This window comes from Saccopteryx leptura, chromosome 2, assembly GCF_036850995.1.
Source record: "Saccopteryx leptura isolate mSacLep1 chromosome 2, mSacLep1_pri_phased_curated, whole genome shotgun sequence".
Lineage (NCBI taxonomy): Eukaryota > Metazoa > Chordata > Mammalia > Chiroptera > Emballonuridae > Saccopteryx > Saccopteryx leptura.
The window spans coordinates 76749422-76773839 of record NC_089504.1 but is presented as its reverse complement, the minus strand read 5'-3'; the positions used below and the strand labels follow the sequence as shown (position 1 = coordinate 76773839).

The following is a 24418-nucleotide window of genomic DNA, read 5'->3' as shown; positions in this document are numbered from 1 at the left end:
CTGGAGAGTTTACATGCACTTTGCCTTTTTGGTCTGGGAGAATAACCTTTATGCATTACTTCTGTAACAATAGAACACAGAGCAAATGGAGCATGTAAATTTATAGACAGTGCCTATTTTAGGCTTCAAGAATGTACACATCAACAGAAAGAGAGGTAAGATGACAAAAATTTGTCACCTGCGCTGATAGGTAATTCTATAAAAAATAAAAAGTGAAGCTATTAGAGAAATGCAAATCAAAACTACAATGAGATACCACCTCACACCTGTTAGATTGGCTGTTACCAACAAGACAGGTAATAACAAGTGTTGGGGAAGCTGTGGAGAAAAGGAAACCCTCATTCACTGATGGTGGGAATGTAAAATGGTACAGCCACTGTAGAAAACAGTATGGTGGTTCCCTGAAAAATTGAGAATAGAGTTACCATATGACCCAGCAATCCCTCTACTGGATATCTACCCAAAAACATTTGTTTGCAAAGACACTCATATTCATCACGGCATTATTCACAGTGGCCAAGATATGGAAACAGCCAAAGTGCTCCTCAATAAAAGAATGGATAAAGAAGATGTAGTACAGATATACAATGGATACTACTTGGCCATAAGAAATGATGAAATACTGTACTGCCATCTGTGACAACATGGATGGACTTGGAGAATATTATGCTAAGGGAAATAAGTCAGCCATAAAAACTAAGAACTATAATTTCACTCATAGGTGGGATATGAAACTAAGACTCACAGACTCAGACAACAGTATGGTGGTTACCAGGGGGCAGGCATGGGAGGCAGTGAGGGTAAAGGGGACCAAAGATGGAAGGTGGTTTGACTTTGGGTGATGGGCACACAACAAAGTGTATGGGCCATGTGCCACGGAGATGTCACCTGAAACCTGCGTGGCCCTATGGACCAGTGTCACCCCATTGAATTTAATTTCTAAATGAAAAAATAAAATGAAAAAGAAAAGTGAAATGTTGTTTATATTCTTTTCATTAATGAAAATTTTATTTTTTTATTAAAATGACTTAACTCCTTGTTGTTGTTTTTTAGAAATATTATCTTTCTCCCTCAAATAAATGTGATAAATAAAGGAAAAAAGTCCTCCTGGAGATTTAGAAAGTCAACAAAAAAATCGCTTCTCGGCCTTTTGGCTAAGATCAAGTGTAGAAAGTCAACAAATAGTTGATTTTCTTAGAAGGTTGTTTAAAAGATGCATAGTGGTTCACTAATTATGAAAGTTAGTCCATTTCTAGGACAAGTAAGTAATTCATTTTCATTCTATGGAATGTTCCAGCCACTTCAGAAATAACAAATGATAATAGGTATGCAAAGTAAAATAAGTGAAAGCCTTTTATATTTATAGCTTTGACTGGTTGAAAGGCCTTCTTCAATATTTCTTTTTCAATACATTATTAGCATTCATTTTTTTATGCTTTTTTCCCTCCCCAATCAGTGTATCTTTTCTTTTAAGTACACAACCAGAGTTCATATTAAGAATTAAATTGATATATTCAAAATGGAGGACTCTAATCTTACTTTTATGTACCTTTGTATTCAGTTTCTCATTGCCATTTTAATTTCATCAAATCTTCTATAAGAGAGCTTCTCTCCCACCCCACTCATCCTTCTGCCCTGTCTGCTTGTACCTATACATCTCAACCTCTGGCCAGTTTCTTATTGTTTTAATTAAATTGTTTTAAATGTTCTAATATATAGTTTTAACATTAAGTTAGTTCATTATTGGCCACAAGTGAAAATTATTTCTAGTCTGTCAAATTTAAAAAGTATATTTATATTCCATATTTGCATTTCTGAGCTCCCTTTCTATTCTTAGCTCCTTATGCCTAAATTTCTTTTTACTCTTAGCTTGTTTTCCTAACAGACACTTTTCTCTCCTGTTATTTATTTTGCGTTTTAGAAAATACAAGTAGTTGCCCCTCCATCTGTAAACAATTCTGTAATAAAATGAACTTGGAAGTGTAGGCCTAACCAAGGTCTTTAAATATTTTGAGAAAAATGCATATATTTACTTGCATCAGAAAATATTCATATTTTTAGTTCTTACATACATACTATAAAACTTCTGTATATATGCATTTGCAAACCAAATATTGGACAACTTATGTTTTAGACCAGTGGTAGTCAACTTGGTCCCTACTGCCCATTAGTGAGCGTTCCAGCTTTCATGGTGGGCGGTAGCAGAGCAACCAAAGTATAAATAAAAAGATAGATTTAACTATAGTAAGTTGTTTTATAAAGATTTATTCTGCCAAACTTAGCAAAAATCCAACATAAAGTACTTGGTAAGTAATTATTATTATATGCTTTAACTTGCTGTAACTCTGCTTTATAAATTTTATAAAGTAAAGTTACTTCTGTACTTTATAAATTACCATTACTGTGGAACCAGTGGGCGGTTAGAAAATTTTACTACTAACAGAGATACAAAAGTGGGTGGTAGGTATAAAAAGGTTGACTACCCCTGTTTTAGACTCACACTGGCTGTTTTTAGAAATCTAGTAAGCATCTGTCTGGAGAACATAGATGGGTTTACATAAACAACAACTGGCCAGTTGTCAATAGAAATGAGTAAGGTATAAAAACAGCATAATTTGTTAAAAATGTGTGTGAGGCACCTTAGTTGCTATAGGGGTGTAAAGATGAGTGTTCTAGAGCCTCTGTTCTCAAGGGTCTGGTTATGTAGTAGCATGGGACCTATTTAAAATGGAATGTGTTTTTTTAAATCACATGAAAAGTAGATGGGAATTCTGAATAGATCACAGGATTTATGATCAAGGTAATGTTTGAGAGGTGGGCCTTGGATGACAGTGGGCCCCCAGAAGGTTCATGACAGCATTCTACATGAAAGGACAGTGTCAGCAAAATATGGTGTGGTGAGAAGTGTAGTGTGTTCCCTGAAAGTTGAATTGTCTGGTTCAACTTCGATGACAGAATGTATATAAGAGATAAGACTTTTAAACTTGATCAGAGCAGGCAACTCCTGAATGCCAACATGACAAATTTATGCTTAAACCATTTAGCAAAGGGGAGCATTAAAGTTCAGTGTGGAGGGAGGGGTTGTAATCAGATGTGATCAGAGGTGTTCTTCAGGAAAAGCGAATTGGCATCCGAATGCAGTCAGAATGTGAGCGGAGTGAAAGGTGTAGATGGGAAGAATGAGGAATGAGGAAAATAACCCAGTTAGGAAGTAATCTGAGCCATTACTATGCTTGTGAGAGTAGATGTAAAGAGACAGGTATGTGACTAGACAACTGAGTTGACCAAGGAATAGGTCAAAGAAAACAACTTTTCAGGCCTGGATTTCATCAAGAATAGTGGGAAAAGAGAGAGGAGGAGAGGACACTGATGGAGACTCTGGCTGGGATAGACAAGCAGGAATCCTTTCTGTGCAAGGCATTTCAGTATACTACTAGACTCATACTGCTGGTTTGAATCCTCCTGGCTCCAAAAATGACTGGCTTTATGACCTCAGACAAGTTACTCAACTTTGATGTGCTTCAGTTCCCCCTGCTGTAAAGTGGGTTTGATCGTAGTATCTCAAACTCACTTGAATGTAGATCAATGTCATACATATGTATTACCTAGAGTGCTTCTAGGCTCATTGTAAGGGGCTCGGAAATGCAGGCATTATTATTTTCCTTTTAATCCTCAGATCTCTAGCATTTGGCTATTTTTGCCCCATTCTATATGTGAGGAAACCAAGGTACAGAGATTATATTATTTAAAGAAATTCTTTAGCCTGAAAATAGCATTACAGTAAAAAATAAATAAATAAAATAAAAGGCCTCCATGGCTTTGTGTATTTCAGATAGGGTAAGGGAGTGGTTGTTTTATTTTCAGAATTCAGATAACATTTCTTTTTGAACAACTGAGTAGTCACTTGGCTGACAGGCAGAATCCCTTAAAAAAACCTTGAGTCAAAGTTTTCCTCATAAAAGATGGAGACTATGCAAACTGAATTAGAACTAGCGAGATTGTGGAAAGACTGGATGTGGATTCAGGAACTGATAAATATTAATTTGAAGAAGATAAAATGAAGGAAGAAGGTGTGTGCAAACAAACATATGTATAAATGTAGTGGTTTATTATTTCAGTATAATATTAAACTATTTATTCACTCTGTAGGCATCTACAGAACTCCGACCATGTGAGAAACACTGTTGCATTTTGCTCATTCTTTATACACTAGGATTTACCTTTGACCCAGAAATTTTTCAACATAAATGTTGTCATTGCCAAAAGCCTTTTCCAAGAACAATAGATAATTAATTTTCTTGTACTTGCAGAGAGAAAAAAACAACAGTAAGAACTAAATTTAAAAATATAGCTACATTTTTGCTCATACTGTGGTTCTTAACCTTTTTTTGCCCCCAGCACACTAGTAATGAAGGAGTGGTCTTGTGGAATGACTTCAGATTTCTGTTGGACACCTTCCTGATGGGCAGGAAAGGAGTTCAGTTCAGGGGAACATGCCTTCCAGTGGGGTTAGTGTCAGGCTGACTAGAGTCCCAGTTGATTGGAATCTGCTCAGATCCAGGGTGTGGCAGTGGTGTGGAGTGGGTACATTTTTCCTGGACCAGGAATCATTATGCCAGGAGGGAAGGATGGTATTGTGGGATAAGCACTAGTCTGTGTCAGGGGAGCTGGAGGGCTTGTTCCAAGTCAGCCACACACATTAGCTTCCCAATCTTGGGCAAGATACCAATTTGTTAATTTTCTCACCCGTAAATTAGATGACCTGTAAATTGCCTCCCAACTCCTACATTTACAGTATTAATGAATTCATTCAGTATTAACTCATCTTAGCAATGGGGCAAATAAAGTACAATAATTCTGTAATGAGGAAACATACATGACACAGAAGTATAAGCAAATGGCTGAAGGGGCAGGTCATTCCTGCTGGGAGTGGGGACAAGGAAAGAAACGGGCAGGATAGGGAATATTTTATAGCTTCACTTAAGTCTGGCCTCGAAGGATGAGAATGGTTGTGTCAGAGAGGCCGAGGGGTTCAGATGCGGGTAGAATTTGCTGTACTCGGGATCCACTACGGCAAGTAGCCTTTATAGCTCTAGCTTTAGAGATTTGGGCAGGAGATAATGTTGGAGAGATGGGTGGAGTTTATATTGAGGGCACCTCAAAAGCCAATTTATCATTTACTCTGTGAACACTAGGGAGCCACTGAAGCTTTGTTAGGAAGGGGAGTGAAATATTTCCAGCCTTGGTTTTTGGAAATTTGATGAAAGTGTATGAAAGTGGATTACGGTGAGGAGGGAGATCCTGCTGTTTGTTTTCTTAATGGCTGTCTTCATCTGTTCACTGATCCCAGGTATCATCTGGTGTTTATGTTGGGAATTCCAGGGTTATCTTTCTTTCTGTACTGACTTTAGAAAATGAGGACAATCGTATTTATGCTCATCTTTTTTGAGGTGACACCAAGAATTGATCTTCCCTGAATGCACATGGTCTCCCCCACTCACAACCAAGCAGAGTGACTATACGATTAGCAAGGGTAAGGAAAAAGGCCACAAAATCCAGTGTTGAAAGAAAAATAATATTAATGATTTATAAATTCCAGATAGCCTACATAGTTTTTAAATATCTGGAAATTTTTTTAGTTGCTTAGTGGTTGTCACAGTGATGTCAGACTTAACTGGGATCTCTTAATGGTGGCCTAGCTGACAGTGGTTTTCAACCTCTTCATACTTGGCGACTGGTGAAAATAGAATTATTTTGGGGACCACAAAGGCAGAAATCACCCTGCGCATAAGTGAATTTGACTAAGATTATTGGGTCTGCAATCTTCATACAGCATCAGGGTGGTGCACGCTTTCGCAGACCGGCACGGAGTGTCTGACAAACGGGTCCGCCAGCAGTTAAAAAGCACTGGCCTGGTACACAGCAGAGACTCTGTGTGGTGCTTTCATTTTTGCCTGCAGCACTTGCTCTATTCAAGCTGCACTGAGTGCAGGACAGACACTAAAATAAGTCTTGGGGGATTGGAGGGAGCCCTGGGGGCTGTGCTTAGCCTCCTTGCGGCCCCTGGGCTAGGCCTGTCAACTCTGGCTTTCATGTTTTCCTTTCTTTTCACTGCAGCTTTTTCTTCCAGCCTGTTCAGCGAGTGCAGCAAGAGGTACTGTATGCGTGCATGCATGCTTCCACTGGACAGCTTTGTCAGCGGTGCTCTTAGCCCTCCCTTCCAAACACGTGGCTGTCATAAGGCAATTTGATGTACGCTTTCTATGTGCCCAACTAATTGAGAGTTGAAAGCCATCCTTCAGACTGGTATGGCCTTGTGACTTGAGCTTGCCAGTTATCAGCCACCTTGGTATCATTTCAGTGGAGGCATTTTGAATGTTTCACATTTCAAAATGTTTTTAAGATACTGATTAAGTGGCAGTCATCTTAGGAAGCCAGGTGTTTCTGCCTGATCGCATGCAAATATTTATTTACCTGATTGTCTGCAGAATCATAAATACCAGGTTAAAAACAAATTCTTTCACATTATTTGCAGTTGACCTAATCTGTCATTTTTTTTTTTTTAGAGATGCTTGTATTGTCCTATTTTCCCTGTAAGTTTTATCAGAGCAAATGTAGTCCTCCTAAAGCCACAATGGACTAAACAAAATTTCATTGATGCAAACATTGTTCAACAATTTCAAAGGCAACTTTGGAAAAACAGTGTTTCTGAACCTGTTTAATAATGTGTAAAAATGCATCAATGAAATTGGCTTAACCTTTGGCCTTTATCTGTTCTCAATTACGTAGATTCTGTTTTATGTCTGGACTGGTTATAAGTAGCCAAAACAAAAAAACAAAGAAACAAACAAAACTCAAAGATCCCAGCTGAAGAGTATGGCATATTCCTGACCCGTTGAAGTTGGTTTAGACCTGATAAATATTGAAAAACACTTCAGAGATGCTGTATTGACTGTTAACATCATAGGACATGTCCAGGAGGTTGAGCTGGCACTACCATTTCCATTTTTAGCCTTTTTGCCCTTTACCTCCATTGATCTTCACACACTCCCCCCAGTGAAGCCACTGTTGTGACTCCAAATTCTAAGAGATCAGCCTTGAAATATAACCTAAACATTAAATATGTTTTTACTAATTGTGATCTGCTAAAATCGCAATTCAAGCTCAGTGCCGAAGCATTTCTTTTCTTTTTTTTTTAAATTTTAGAAGCAGTATTTAAGTGATGACATGCAGTAATTTGTTCATTCTTCTGTCAGTGTGATTTACAAGGCAATGGCAGATAAACATAGCAATACAAGATTCATTTACGGTGACACAATGGCAGATACACAGAGCAGAACCCTGCCTACGAGATAAAGTGGACCGAGTGACTTATGCAGTAATTAGGGGATAATTGTCATTAACCTCACAAACAGTAGTTTACCCATATTGTTTAAAAGGCTCCAGGATGCATAATGACAAGGTAATCTGTCAAAGCGCTAGGGGGAAATATTAATAAGATTTGTGCAAGCCTGGATAGAAAATATGCAGAAAGCGGCCACATTAAGCTAATTGGTGGATGAATATACACTTGTAAAAGTGCTTCTAATGGCACGTTTGCTGCTCTCCAAATGACTACCGTTAATGTGGAGAAGTGGGCTGCTTAGAAAGTCAGGACTGCTGGGACAAGAGGGTATTAGGCATGTAGACACGGTTATTACCTTGTGCTCTATAATACATGCTCCCTCCTCCTGTCCTCCTTTATTTTGAATTTCTGAGGTTTTTTTGTTATAGTCATATATATTTTCTCTGATTATTCTGTTTTTATCCATGTGAGTTTAGTCAGCCACCAACCCCAAATCATCTCTATTTGGTGGACAAATAAAATGTAAAAATATCTACACTGATAACTGCTTATAAATATACCGACACACAGACTGTTAATACATACATGGGTTGGTAATTGTACATGGGTGTGTGCATTCTGTCTTTGCTAGGAACATTTAATCTGAGCAATCAAAAGAAAGTAAATCCATCAACAGCCTCGTGTATGTGTTACAAGTAATAATGTGTTGTTCCCTAATGAATGCTAAAGCAGGAAATTAATCTTTGTGTTGTATGGCTATTCTTATAGCCCGAGAAGAACAAAGTTAAATTTCCCAATACATCTTTCTGTTCAATCACCTACTCCGTCCTCAGTGTGTTTTATGGAACACTCAATCCTTGCTGTTTTATGGAATACTGCTTAGTGAGTGCTCAGTCCCTCTCCATCCCTGCTCCTTCACATCCTAATGAATATGTTCAAGTTCCTTAGGGTTGTTCAATCAGCTTCAGTTGTGGGGTAATTGAAAGTATAATACGTGAAACAGAAGCTTCCATTCACACTTTGGAAGCTTTGATAACATACTAGAATTGAGATCTTGGTTGCCACAGATAAAACGTCAAAAATTAGAGGTTGTGGCTCTGAATTTGTTCCAAGGGTTTTAGCCCTTACCTGATGTATAAAATCACTTTCATTAGGAAAAATATGTTTGCACTCATTTTTGCTGTTTATCAGACTTCATAGGAAAGCACATGAGGAAGTGCCAGGGTCGTTGGCATTTATGTTTAGAAATGGAAAGCCCCAATAGAGACCCCCTCAGATATATGGCGGCTTTCTTTCAAACCGAGGGGCAGAACTTTCGTTATGGACAGAGAAGTAAACTAGAAAATGTAGACTTCAAAGCAAACATGTCAGAAAGGGCTCTGGTGAGTTTTGTTTATTGCAAAGCAAGCAGATTTATAAGTGTCTTAGGACTCGGGCTTATCTTTATGTCTGAGGGTAGAAGAAAACAAGACCACTTGCAGGGACCATCCTTCTTTTTCTTCCTGTTTCTGGTGTTTTCTCTGAAGATTTCAAACTGTTCCTTTGCTGTCCTGGACCATAAAATGATTTACCCTCTGGCATCTCGGCCCTGATCATCTCCAAGTGAATAACTTGTATCTGTTTAAAGGGTTTAATCGAGAGGAGGGCCTTATATACAAATACTGCTATTTTGGGGGAACTGCAAAGACCCTTGGAACACTACAGATATTTATTTACATCGCTATATAGTGGTATAACGTTTATTTGGGAATGGTTGAGCCTCAAGTTGCTGAATATTCACAAACTCTACTGGTGTGATTCCAGTGGGTTCCAGGGCCTCTGGGGGACTTTCTTGAACAGTTTCCCTAACTTGCAAGCATTGTTTTAACTGAACTGATTGTTGAACTGACCAGGAGTTAAATTTAATCCGGAACAATTAGGACATATCACCCTGTTATTGATAAGCAGCCCCAGACAGAAATGTTAAGGGAAGCATCCAGAACATAGGGTAATACAGCAACTCTCGCATAAGGGCGTACTTTCCGTTATAAACACCGGTATTCTGAAAAAAGTTGGATAAGAGGGAAAATATTAGTCTAGGGTTTAAAACATTTTAATTAAGATGATTTTGTGCCCAGATTCTAGGCTTAGTGAAATAATAGACTTTTAGAGTCAGCTAATGAACTTCTGGTTAAGTAAAGGCTTTAAAAGTTTAGCAAGGCTCTGTTCTTTACACTTGAGAAAACCAACGCTGGGTATCAGCGATTCGGCAATCGCACAGCTGAGCGTTAGTTAACAAAGCCAACACTGGAATTTAGGTGTCATTTACTTATGTTTTTTTATCTTCCTCTAAGGTGAATATGTGTAAGGTATATTAAGTATATTATAAAAATTTGTAACTTTAATAGGCAAATTCTGTGTTAGTCTATATGTAGAGAGTTAGATATTTTATACTCAAGTCAAGAACAAGTAATTTTATATTAAAGGTTGGTATGCTAGGAATATCAGCTGTATTTAAGGTTTTCTGTTTTGCAACTTAAATGATTTCTAAGGTACTATTATTAAATATCGAAATGTATCATATCTTTAAAAGTTTCTCAGGTTTGATTTAGGATGGAGTTAGGTAATTTGAAAAATACTTTTAAATCTTTGAAGTGCAATTCTAGACATTGCAGAAGGTAATTTACTCCTCAGAAATTTCTTTTTATATGACAAAGCAAGGCACCTGCTTTATTTATTTGCAAACAAATACCCATAGAGGAAATGCATATTGCTGGTTTTAAGCTAGACAAGCTGAAATTCCTGGGTAGAGAAAAGAAATCCTGACAGGCCTTTAACAGAGCTTAGCTAGAGCTTCTGTGATTAAATATGTTGTAACCCTAGAGTGATCTATCATAATCACAGTTTTTAAAGTAAAAATGCAGTACATACTATTACTAAGGACAAAAGTGATATTCCTTTGGATTATATATTCTTATCTGGTCCATAACCAAGAACATTGTATAACAAAGTGAATTTTTTTATCAGAAGTCAAACAATATGTTTTAAGAATCACAAGAACAAATTATAACTTGTGTTCTGGCATTTTGATTAGACAGGTAATCATGTTGGGAAGGGTATATTGTTCACTATATCAATTTTTTTCTTTTAAAAAATATCTTTTTCACTGTGAAAATATTTTTAAATATGGATTAGAAAAAGAAATGATAGAAATTTATATATTAAAAAATAAATCAAAGCAGGTACCTAAAAATCACTTAAAATTATCCTGTTGCTTTTTTCTACTGCTACCTACTTTGTCACATGCCACATTCCTTAAACTTACAGTTTCATCCAGAGAGAGGCATTTCTTAACTTTGTGCTTTTTTGCAAATAATTTGTTATGCCTCACCTCATTATAGCACCATTCTCCATGGTCTAACATTTTGAATGTTAGAGATAAGATGGATTTATAACGAGGTTCATGTACAATAGGAGTGAGTCCAGAATGATAGTCAGCATACATGTGCAAGTTTGTGTATTTGCACATATTGTGATAAGTAACTCTTTTTTTCTTTTTTTTTTAAGTGAGAGGAGGGGAGATAGTGAAACAGACTCCTGCATGCACCCCATCCGGGATCCACCCAGCAACCCCTGTATGGGGCCGATGCTCGAATCAACTGAGCTATATTCAGCACCCAGGGCCAACACTTGAACCAATCATGTCACTGGCTGTGGAAGGGGAAGAGAGAGAGAAGGGGTAGAGGAGTGGAGAAGCAGATGGTCACTTTTCATATGTGCCCTGACCGGGTATTGAACCCAGGACTTTTGCACGCCGAGCCAACAAACTCTCTATCCACTGAATAAGCCGGTCAGGGTCAAATAAGTAACACTTTTATTAAAGTCAATCCTTATGGAGAGAAAACATATATATTAACGTATCAGCTAAAAAGTATTAATAAGGTTTTCATCTTGACAGAAAATTCTTTCATGCAAAGTGTTCTGAGAGTCTAACATTCTAACCAAAGGTGAATATTCCTCTAGTGTTCATTTCTCCTTGTAGGAAAAAAGGAGGAATTGGAAAGATATTTCAAATAAAGTTCTTAATAATCTGGACATATTGAATTTAGCATCAACTTCTGTAATCACAGCAAACGAGTATATATATATATATATAAATATATATACCTATCTCTGATATTTGCAGGCTCATTTCATGATGCTCGTCTTAGGTTAAAAAGGAAAGCATATTTGTTTCCAGAAGGGCCATTCACATGGATCAATGTTAACAAGTAAAGTCCAGTGTTGGTTTTTGTGTGGAAGGCTTTATACTCTGTGCCACACCCTGATTCTTTCTCATGGGATACCTCTGCTCTAGAATGGGGAGAAAGAAGCAAGGATGTGGCTGGTCAACACAGTATTGTGAAGATAAGGTAATACTCTTGAGAAATTCTGCAGAATACAAATTTCCAAATCATGGAAATTGAGCAGGGTTTTCATTACCCAGGCATATGTTGATTTTTTAAAATCAAGTCTAACTTGAACTGTTGGGTGCACTCATGATATAAATGAGTGTATTTCATTCTGCATACAAATATTACAGTTATTTCAGCTGACCTCCTAGAAACATTAGATTGAAATACCAGAAAAGCACAATACTTGCAAGAGCTCTGTGTGCCTGGAGAATGCTATAATTTTGTTTACTTATACAACCTAACTACCCTGATGTCTATTGTATGTGTTAGGGGTACATCTTTCTCATTCCGTGTCCTGCAAGAATTATGTGTTTAAATGTAAAATTGCTAAAACAAGCATGCCAAGTTGTTTTCCCACATAATTTTAAGTGTTTCTCAGAAATTATCACAACATTGCTTTAAAAATTTCCCTAAATACTTCCCAGAATCTATGATTTTCAATAAGAATGTTTTGTTTTACCATTTTATTCATCACCCTTTCTTGCCTACTTACACACACACATACACACGCAGGCACACACACACAAACTTTGACCTGTGCACACTTAGGATTGCCAAGTCATATAAATTTGAGATCAACATAATCTAACAAAATTAAAAAAAAAAAAAAATTGTCTCTGATGTAAGTGGAGAGCACCAGACCAGTTAAAATTGTTGGTTAAGGGAAGAGTTTTAAAAGTGAGTTGACTTTAGAAAAACACTTTAAAACTGAAGTATCTGCTTGTTATGTATGGACCCATCTGAGTTTTAACATAGGTAAATAGTGGGAGAATGGGAGAGAAGAGGACTGACAGTTTTATGGTTTCTAGAAGTTTTTTCTTTAAAACGGTGTGTAGTCTCAAAAGCTTCTCTTCCACAGTGTTTCCCTCAGACTCCTGCTACTCTTGGCTCTCAGAGCCAACCCCCACGTCTTACCCCTGAGCTTTCCACTTGCCAACCCCCTCTGCTTATATCATCTGAGAGAACGCTCTGAGCCTGCCACTTGCTTGCTCCTGTGGTGACCCAGCAGTTAGATGATCCATTTCCTCATTTTGGGGTGATATCCTGCTGCACGTCTACCTAGTCAAGAGGCCTAAACAAATGCCAGAGGAGGAAAGTTAGGTGAATTAAATGACTACTCCTCATCAGCTTCTTCCAACGTGTTTGCAAAGGTAGTATGCACATAGTATGTGCCTCCTGAATATCAAAACTAGCTGTGTAGAGAAATAGTCTCCAAATTTTTATGACGACACACATCTCTTTAGAAAACATATATGTGCCTGACCTGTGGTGGTTCAGGGGATAACACATCGATCTGGAACACTGAGGTTACTGGTTTGAAATCCTGGGCTTGCCTGGTCAAGGCAGATATGGGAGTTGATGCTTCCTGCTCCTCTCCTGTCCCTCTTTTTTCTCTCCCTCTCCTCTCTCAAAAAAGAGGTGTGTGTGTGTGTGTGTGTGTGTGAGAGAGAGAGAGAGAGAGAGAGAGAGAGAGATTGGGCCCCAATAAATGTAAAACTCTTTCTAAATTAATAATATATTACTATAAATCCACATATAAAATATTCGCTTTTTAGATGAAATAAAACAAATTCTCGTGTTTGTTCCCCATGTCACAATGGATTGTTGTGCATGCTACTGTTAGGAGAGAATGGGGGACATGTGTTTGTTATTTTGGTTACAATAGAGTGCAGGAAGAGAGAAGTAATCTGGCCTATAAATAGGGAAAGTTGTGAATGTTACATTTTGAGTGTCAGATTTCATGCAGTTTATATGATTTTGTGTTTTGAGTCAACTTTATTGAGGTATACCTTACACACAATAATATCTACCAATTTTAAGCATGATACACACACACACACACACACACACACACATATTCATAAAAAACCAACACATCATGATATAGAACATTTCCATCATCCCCAAAGAGTTCCCTAATGTTTTTGTTTGTTTGTTTTTGCAGTCAGTTTCTTTCCCTTGCCCTCAGCTCCTGGCAACCACTGATCTCCTTTCTGTTAACTGTTCCAGAGTTTTATATGATTGGAACAGTAGAAACTTTGGGATCTCTCTTCTTTCATCATTAACATAATGCTTTTGAGAGTCATTCATGCTGTACAGTGTATCAATAGTTTCTTTTTATTGCCTAGTGGTATTACATTGTGTAGGTCTCAAACTATTTCTTTACTGTTAAGACTGAAACATCTTTAAAAAACCTTGTAGTTGACGCCTTGCATAGCACTGTTTCATCAGTTTTTAATTCGGCAATCACTGTTAAATTTTACCTGATAGAATACCAAGCTGGATAGGCTTGAAATTTGGTGATTTCTATGCTTTCTACTGGATCCATTCCTCATGCCTTGATATTTTAATTAATCCTTCAAGAGAAAGAATAGAAAACTTCAACAGGAAACCGGTTATAAAAATAAGTTGCCAATATGGTCATCTTAATATCTTAAGATAGCACACTGTAGAAAGACATGAAGTAAAAAAGTATGTCACATAATCCTCTGCTTCTGTTCTAAGTGGTTATCAGTCCCTATAGCTCAATGTCATTTAATTAAAATTTTTTAATTAAAATTTTTTAAAATTATATTGGGAGATTTTTTTTTACCTAATAATTTTAGGATTTTCTTTTAAATTATGCCTTAAATTTGGTTTACAAGAAGTTCATGTAATACAACAGAAAATTAAATTATTCTGCATCTATCTGAGCAAAATGGCCCTAGATCTCTGCTGTATTCAATGTTCCTCCTCACTTCCATGTATGGACAGAAAGAAAGGTATGGTTTTTTTCTCTGTGCTGTGACACGGTGGTAGCCTACCCTGAACACAGATGGGATCCTTTTTGGATTGAGGACTCTCTGGACTTGAGATCTCATAGCAATCTAATTATCCCAAAGCTGCTTATCTGGTCTCTCTCCCATCTCTTTACATCCTTTCCTTTTCTATGATCCCTCTTTCCCAAATCAATAGAAAATCAACCTTACCTTTCTTTGATTTAACAACTACAAATCATATAAGATGCTTTGATGTGAAGAAAGGGCTCAAATAAAACCATTCAAACTACGCCAGTTGATTCTACTAACAAAATAGGTTTTAAAAATCACTCTTCAGAACCATATGGAAGTGGGTGCCAGGTCTGTACCCAGTGATAATCACTAGTTCTGATTAAATTTTTTTTAAAAAGGAAGTCTTTTCATGTAAAAGCTGAGATGTAAATATTTTCAGTGTTTTATAATTTTCCTGAACCCAGCAAAACTGGTTTATAAGTCTGGACTATTTGATGTTACTCATCTTTTAATTAATAGTATAGTCAGTTATTTTCACAAGAAATCAATACTTATATAATACCGTGCATTTCACTCACCAGGGTAAATCTTATTATCCTCATTTTGTAAATAACCAGTTCCCCATGTAGAGGGTTAAAGGACACCGAACTCCGTTTACAAATGGGAAAGCGCAAAGGAGTTGACTGACCATATACAAAACCGAATGAGAAGGACAAGTATCCAGTTATACACTTATGTAATTTATTATTCATGGACAAAACCAATGCCCCAGTAAGGATTGGTTAGCAGTCAGGATATTTATACTGGCTTACAAGACTGAATTTTTGTTTTATTAATGTTTATTTGGTGATAATACCTAATTCTTTTTATAGCCCTTATTCAATCTGGTAAGTTTATTTGACATGGCAAGGGGGACTAGATTTTACATCTGTACTTCTCAAACTATCTGTGAGGAAGGACCAGTTTTTCCCCTAATCAGTCTTGAGCCAATACTTAAGTAAAATAGGAATGAATTACTAAAAGAAAAATTATGCCTTTAGTTGTTACAGCAATATCAAATTGTCCTAAGGATTCCAAATGGTTACTCAGTTACTTGCAGACTGGCACTGGGCCTTTTTGAATGTCATATAGACCACACATGGAAATGCTTGCCTTCAGAGGAGTCTAGGTCACTGTTCGAGCATCATTGCAGCTGACCATGCTTATTTCTGTAACAAACAGAAAAAAAAAACCCTGGGCTTCCCTTTTTTCCCTTTGATGATTTCTAACTCCCCTTCAACCACTTTATCCAAGGATATGCTAAAACTGATGGCCACTCCCAGCATGGAGCTTGCAGACTCATTATGTTGCTGAGAAAGTCAACTTTGCTTCTCGCTGCAGTTTTACCACTTTTGAACATGATGGTATTGGATAATCTTGATCAAATATAAATAATAGCTTCTTTGGAAAGAACTTCGGTGGCACATTATGTATAGCCTGGATTCCGGGGGTGCCCTCTCTGGGGGTCTCCAGTTTGAATGCATACTGTAGACATGTGCCCTGTTCCCAAGCACATTTATTCACAGTGATGTTGTGTGAACCTTCTGTGTTAGTGTAAATTGCAGCTTCTCTTATCACTGTGAATGGAGCATCTCTTTTACGACCCAAACTACCTACAAAATTCTCATTCTTGCTTACCTCAACCTCTTCCACCAGCAGTAAGTGGTTTAGTATACCAGTCTCCGTTTTAGCAGAGATTGCTACTCTAGACTAAAAGAGAGTCTGAAAGGTAGTGGTTTCAGAAATAGCAGGCATCATGGCAGGCCAGGAGAAGAGAAACCATACAGCCGTGTCCTGTTGGGTGAGGGAAGACAGGAGGGTGAAGGGAAGGAGATGCCTCAAGTGGGTTTGATCAGTTGCTGTGGTTTCTAAAATCTGCTTTAATCCCAGAGGCTAGCAGTTGTGCGAGTACATTATCAACATGCAGATTTAGGAGCAGGTTACCTCGGAAGAACCTGAGCAAGACAGGACTGTGTGCTGCTCAGGCTGAGTTTCAGCCTGGGAAACAATCCAGAGTGACAGGTTCTTTATAAGAGCAAGCAAAAGAGTGGATTGGATGGTAAAAGAAAGATGGTATAGAAGAACACATAACAGCGCTCTCTAGAGACCAGCCTTGTTCAGGAGAGTTCTGCCCCTTCTTATCACAAACGCAGCGTGCTCCCCTGAGAAATGGCATTATAGAATGACAGTCGCTGTGCTCAGTGAACTTCGAGTCAGAATTTCTGGGTTCGAGTCCTGGACCTCAGGTTAGTATCTTGGCAACCTTAACAAGCCGTCTCGCCAGTCTTCCCCTCTGGTTTCTCATCTGGTAAACACTCACTGAGCTCTGGGAACTATTAAGAGGTTCAAATGAGATCATCTATCCAAAATCACAATGTAAATTTTCTCTATCTACAACACCAACACTCTCCCCACCACACATACACACAAATAATATAAGATAGACCAACTGTCGTGAGTGATACTTTTTAAAAAATGACTAATGCAGAACTCCAGGATCATCCAGAGTCACCATGTACCCACATCATTATATTGACTACTCTGAGCAGATAGCTGCATGAGAGCATTTGATTTGAAGGCTGATTTTATTTACAAGATGAGAGAAGAACATTTGCATTTGAAAATTTATGTAAGGATGGACACCCACATGCACACTATGTAAAATAATAGAAATACTAAGAGTCAGCCTTGTAAGGAGTTGCACATAATTATCAGAGCTTTCTTTTAAGTAATTTAAATAAATGACAAGTTTCTCCTTATAATCAAGTTAGTTGTCATGGCTCAGACCATATGATCGTGGTCCAGAGAGAATTTTTTTTTACATAGCAAGGCTGAGTAGAACTGTCTAGGAGAAAGAATTTACCATTGCAAAAGTAGTGCAATTCCCTTAATCTTGCTTCCCCTAATGTAACCTCTAATATAAGCATAGTACAGTTGTTAAAAACCAAATTAAGATTGGTACCATGCTGTTAACTAATCCGAGACTGTTCAGATTTGGAGTTTTCCCACTAATGTCCTTTTTATGTAGTCTAGGATTTCTGAGATTCATATTACATATGTCGATATGTCCTATTTTCTTAGTTCCCTCTGATCTATAACTATTCTTTGTCTTTAAAAAAAAAATCTTTCCTGACTTTACACTTGGAAGAGTATTAGCCACTATTTTGTAGAATGCCATTTAAGTTTGGTTTATCTGATGTTTTTTTCCCCTGATTAGATTGAGGTTACAAATTTTTGACAAGAAAACCACCAAAGGAATGGTGTGCCCTTCCCAGTGATTATATTAGTAGGTACATGGTGATACTTATCACTGGGGATGTTAACATTGATCACTTGGTTAAGGTGGTGTTTGCTAGATTTCTCCGTTATAAACTTAAGGTTTTTCTCTTTGCAGTTAATATGTATCTTTTGTTATTGTTGTTGTGTTCTTAAATTGTGTAAGGTTGGGTAAGGTTGGAGCAAGTCATTCACAGAAGGTTGCAGAGTCCTGTCCTGGTGGAAAGAAGCTGTACCCTACAAAATGATGGAGTCATTAGTTAAGTGTTTGAATAGATTTCTCTCAATCCATGCTGAAATGGATTGCCTGACATTACGTTGCAGGATTTTTAAGTCCTACCTCCAGGCAAATCTCATAGTTACTAGCAAAAATGAAAGTGTGCAATGCTTTTTAATGTATATTTAACAGCACATAGTCTGGTGATTACTGATGTGTATTCTCTGTGGACTCCCTCTGCTATCAGAGGAGGATGTTAAGAAACAACATTTTTACACATTTATTCTATCTAAATCCATCACATGTTTACTTGCTAAATATCTATAACTGTCATTTATAACAAGATCATAAAAGTCAAATACTTTAATTCTAACTCAAACTTTGAATCATAGGATTACAATCAATTTTCTGGAAAAGTACAGTTACTGTTTTTTTTCTTACTCTACCTTACGAAATTGCTCACTATTAAATGACACCACAATATAGCCATTAAAAAAAGAAAAAATATATATGGCTTCGTAATAGGGGTATAGGAGGTAGTGTTACTTTATTCATCTTTTTGATTTAGAAATTCACAGACTAGCTTCTATTTAAAGGAATTTTCATCACTGAATCCATGTTATGTCTGCTTGTGTTGAAGAAGTGAAATTCACAAAATGTACTTAATTCATTCCTATGGTGTCATTATTTAATAAGGATTAAGGTACCATATTTTTGCATTTTTACTGAATTGCACAGCAAGAGTTCACATCTTGTACTAATATATACTAAATAGTTGCTTAGTATATAGACCATTGTTAAAATAGCAGTAGTGAAGGCATTTTTGATCACAGAGCCCCAGTGGTCTATATTTTGTTTGTTTTTGACATTATTAAATTCATTCTGTTCCTCTAACTGTGACTGTAATTACTACATTTGCATGGCAGAAAAGTTTGCTTTGTGGGTCGACTTTTATTAACAGTATTTGCATGTTGTTTTCTGCTCTCGCCCTCGGTGGTTCAAGAGCAGACAGAGCACCTTCAGTTTCATTGAATAATTATACACAATCAATAAGTTTTTGTGTTTGTCTTTGTTGTTTCTTTGATGTGGCCTCTAGGATGCTGCTGGCAAGGTGCTGGACCGCTGGGCCATCATGTCTCGAGAAGAGGAAATCATCACCCTTCAGCAGTTTCTGCGGTTTGGAGAAACCAAATCCATTGTAGAGCTCATGGCGATTCAGGAGAAGGAAGGGCAGGCTGTGGCAGTACCATCTTCAAAGACAGACTCAGACATAAGGACTTTCATTGAGAGCAATAATCGCACCAGGAGTCCCAGTCTCCTTGCTCACCTAGAGAACAGCAACCCTTCCAGCATTCATCACTTCGAAAACATCCCCAACAGCCTTGCATTCCTGCTTCCATTCCAGTACATAAACCCAGTCTCAGCCCCATTGCTAGGATTGCCTCCAAACGGGCTCCTGTTAGAGCAACCAGGACTGAGGCTGCGGGAACCGAGCCTTTCAACCCAGAATGAATATAATGAGAGCAGTGAATCTGAAGTGTCTCCTACACCTTATAAAAACGATCAGACTCCCAATAGAAACGCCCTGACCAGCATTACTAATGTGGAGCCTAAAACCGAGCCAGCCTGCGTGTCCCCCATTCAGAATTCTGCCCCAGTCAGTGATCTGACCAAAACTGAACACCCAAAAAGCTCATTCCGGATTCACCGGATGAGAAGGATGGGGTCAGCATCCAGGAAAGGAAGAGTGTTCTGTAACGCATGTGGGAAGACATTCTATGATAAAGGCACTCTCAAAATTCATTATAATGCGGTTCACCTGAAGATCAAACATCGATGCACCATTGAAGGTTGCAACATGGTCTTTAGCTCCCTCCGAAGCCGTAATCGCCACAGTGCAAACCCTAACCCTCGCCTTCACATGCCTATGCTAAGGAACAACCGAGACAAAGATTTAATCCGGGCCACATCAGGAGCTGCCACCCCTGTCATAGCAAGTACAAAATCAAATCTCACACTCACCAGCCCCGGCCGGCCCCCTATGGGTTTTACCACTCCCCCATTAGACCCCGTTTTACAGAATCCTCTTCCTAGCCAGCTGGTATTTTCTGGGCTAAAGACTGTCCAACCAGTCCCTCCATTTTATAGAAGTTTACTTACTCCAGGAGAAATGGTGAGTCCTCCCACCTCTCTCCCGACCAGTCCCATCATTCCAACCAGTGGTACCATAGATCAGCACCCCATACCACCCTCTGAGCCAGCAGCGCCCATAATAATGATGGCCACTCATGAGCCCAGTGCCGACATGGCCCCCAAGAAGAAGCCCAGGAAGTCCAGCATGCCTGTGAAGATCGAGAAGGAGATTATTGATACCGCTGATGAGTTTGACGATGAAGACGATGACCCCAGTGACGCTGGAGCCATGGTCAATGACGTGAGCCATGACAATCACTGCCACTCCCAAGAGGAGATGAGTCCAGGCATGTCTGTGAAGGACTTTTCTAAGCACAGCAGGTCCCGGTGCATTTCAAGGACTGAAATAAGAAGGGCCGACAGCATGACTTCTGAGGATCAAGAACCTGAGCGGGACTATGAGAACGAGTCTGAGTGTTCAGAGCCCAAACTCGGTGAGGAGTCCATGGAGGGGGATGAACACATGCACAGCGAAGTGAGCGACAAAGTGCTGATGAACAGCGAGAGGCCTGACGAGAACCACAGTGAGCCCTCTCACCAGGACATCATCAAGGTGAAGGAAGAATTTACAGACCCCACTTACGACATGTTTTACATGAGCCAATACGGACTGTATAACGGTGGGGGGGCCAGCATGGCGGCCCTGCACGAAAGTTTTACGTCGTCTCTGAATTACGGCAGCCCTCAGAAATTCTCCCCGGAAGGTGACCTGTGTTCTAGCCCAGACCCCAAAATCTGTTATGTGTGCAAGAAGAGTTTCAAAAGCTCCTACAGCGTGAAGCTTCACTACAGGAACGTTCACTTAAAAGAGATGCACGTCTGCACGGTGGCTGGCTGCAACGCTGCCTTCCCCTCGCGCCGAAGCAGAGACAGGTCAGTAAATCTCCATTGGCTGCTCCTGCGGTGGGGGAGGAGGGTGCCAGTCATGTTGGACTTGACATTAAAAAATCCAACTTAGATGTTTTTGATGCACTGTAAAGATTGTCCACAGTGACCACAAGATAACCAAGCTGCCATGCTCATGAAGGATTGTTGCAGTCGGTGCTTGTTATGATTAAGCATGCGGAATCATGTGCCATCTTACCCAGTAATGCACGCCATTTTTCTCTGTGCTCTGTGTATGTGTGTTTGTGTGTTTTTCCATGCATCTAGGTGTATGAATCAGTTAACTATGTACACAGTTCCCCGCTTCCCCATGAACCTTCACTTAGAAGCCGCAGCTTCTGTTATAAATATTTCTGCTTTGCCTTGTGGCTTTTTTTAATTAAATCAATATATTATCTTCATACACACATATTTATCCAATATAGAAACAGAAATTTACGGATGGAAAGAACCATAGGTCCAGGACATCGAGACAGCCTGCATCTCCGTAGGTATAACCAGAAATGTTATCATTCTTACCTGAGTATTTAGTGTGTCCTTGAATTCTTTGAATCATGAAAATATCAGAAGATAATGGGACCAAAGCCACTGTTAATATGGAGAAATGGTATGGTGCTATGGGCTTCTTTTTGTTAGCTTCACAGTGTCTTTGAGCACATCTCTAAAATATAGTCTCTCATGGGAATTATGCACAGAAGGGGAGGCATGCGTATACTTTTCGGAGCAGTTAGAATATATTATGTCCAGCCTTCAGATGACATCACACCTTAGCTATGTAGCTGCAGCTCTGAAACAGTTGGGCTTAAACAGAAGCAGCTGGTCCTAAACCTACAATGTTCTTTTTCAGTCTTAAAGAAAATGTAATATAAATGGAATGTGTCGAGGTGGTCAGTGGTGGGGTACCACAGTTCCCGTGTCCTTGGGGAGATGAACTTGTGAGCAAGTCATTTACACAACACACCAGCCCAACTAGAGACACACCAGTTAAGTCTTCCTATTACAGTGGGTGCGGTTTTTAGGTTTTATGTTGTCTTTTAAAAATATTTTTACAGAAAACTTTTATTACATGCTAAAAAATCAGTATATGTAGAAGAAACAAAATTATCTAGGAAGTTTGCAAATATTTGCAAACCACCCACATTCTATCCTTATCAATTAATTAGGTAGAGTTCTTTGACAAAATAACATAAATGAAGGTACCACTGGAAATTAGTAACCTGCTTCTGGAATTCTCTGTTTTGTCTTCATATTTTAAAAATTAGACTTTTTAAAAATAAAAGCAAAATTTTTTTCCCATGGTACTGAAGTTCAGCAGGCCCAATACATGAAAAGGAAAATTTCTGAGAAAAATTAGTGGCTTATTTTATACAATACAAAACATGCTTTAAAGAAAAACCAATGTTCTTAAAGATTTCCTCTCCTTAACCCCACTCCCTCACTCCCCACTCCTATTTACCTTCTTCTGTAAAAACAGTTTATGATCACAAAGTTCTTCTCCAGGTCCCAGTTATCAGGAACAGCCCCAGGATATGGCAGATAAGATAGCTATACTTTGAATAATAAAATATAATACTATACCTAACCTCTTCCTACCCAAGTTTCTGAGTAATGTTCATTCTTTTAAATTTGAAATAGAGCACCAGCGATAATGAGGTTAATGCATTGGATTTTTTTTAAACAAAAATAAAAGACTCATGAAAACCTGCATAAAATATTTATGGAAATGGAGTGTTTGAAGACAAGCCAAAATTTAAGCTTATTTGCATGAATCCCTATCACAGTTTTAGTTGGTTTGCTGAAAATATTGCAAATCATAACACTAGAATAAAATGGCTCTGGACCAAAAGGCCACAACACCCAAAGCTTGATGCTTCCCTTTATGTCCTTGTGTTTTTAATGCCCTGGTGCGTACAGAGGTACCGCCGAGAAGGTGGTTTGTCTGAGGAGACAGCACGTATTGATAGGGGAGTATTTCCATCTTCGTTTTTATTCTAAGGATTGGAGTAACTAGGGTATTCTAGGTGGGAAGAATAGTGCTGATGTTCTGCTACATGTGCTCATTCAGACAGGAGGAGGCGTACCTCAGTACAGGGGGTACATTTCATTTGGCTGACATATCACATCACACACCTAATCTTTTAAATTCTGGATATTGTCGCACATGATGAGTAAATGAAAACAAATTGGAAAAAAAAAAAGAACAGCTTACAGAGCAAGTTTTTTGATTCTCACATGAAATTTTGCTTTTCAAGAACACTGAAATATTTTGAGCTCACGTTGAAAACTTAACAAAAACTCTGATACCTTAGTTTTGATTTTTTTTTTCTTAAGAAGAAAGGTGTTCATCCCTGTTGAATCAATGACTTGAATTAATAGACAGTGCAAGTATACTGACCACCAGAATACCAGAAACAATGACGCTTTTGGGGTCCCAGCCTCTTCCTGCATCTCAGCAGATTGGACTCAAACATAATTGTATTTCTTCTGCAGCCTTTTATCATCATTTCGTCAACCAATGTCGACCTGTAATTCAATCTTATTCACAAAGCCTCTTGAGTCAGATCTCTGATCTACCCCTTAGACTTACCTTTCCCTTTCTCTTTACTTTTATTGTATTAGTCATGAGAACCCCAGGAATTTTGTGTCCCTGCTTTTTCCTCTGCAATGAAGCTAAGTCAGATTTTCTTACTTTTCTTGGAGCCAACAGACCTTCCCCCCAAAAAACCATCCTTTGCCTTTAATCCTGCTGTCCTCAGGCCCATTTCTTTCCTCTCCCCAGAGTCTTGATTCATCCATCCTTGGCTGCACAATGTCTTCCTTGTGCAAATAAAGTATTAGAGGAGATTTTGACTGGGGGCTGAAGTGCGTGAGGCTACAGGGTTTCTAGGATGCCTGTGATAAAACTAACAGAATAACCCGTTCCCTTTTCTTTTTAAAAGTAACCTTCTTGTCTTCTGGCTTAGAATACCTTACAGTAGTACACAGGTCTGCTTGGGCTTCTTCCAAGATGGCTATACACAAGGGAGTTGTTTTTTTGTCTCTAGATAGATATGTTAGTAAGATGAAAGTAGAAAAATATTAAATACTGTGTTTTAGATTTGGCAGCTAGTTAATAGACATTCCCAGATCTTTGCTTATGTTCTTCTTAGATTTTATAAGATCAGGTTGAAGGCCTTTTGATAAGCAAGAATATTCTTTGCCTAAAGTTGGCAAAAAGGGAGAAGAGAGAGAGTCAGGCACATACAAGGTTTGCGATGGC

The 24418-nt window shown here is 38.4% G+C and overlaps 1 protein-coding gene and 1 pseudogene across 9 annotated transcripts in view; both read left to right on the top strand.

Annotated features, from left to right (window-relative positions):
- The window catches only part of BNC2 (basonuclin zinc finger protein 2), a 465978-nt gene that overhangs the window by 418810 nt on the left and 22750 nt on the right, over positions 1-24418 (top strand). For all 9 annotated transcript variants that reach the window (XM_066368216.1, XM_066368215.1, XM_066368213.1 and 6 more), the window contains one exon: positions 19178-21147. In XM_066368216.1, coding sequence (XP_066224313.1) covers positions 19178-21147 — 1970 coding nt within the window. The remainder of the gene's footprint in view (positions 1-19177; positions 21148-24418) is intronic.
- Positions 1135-1302, top strand: LOC136396314 (U2 spliceosomal RNA; annotated as a pseudogene).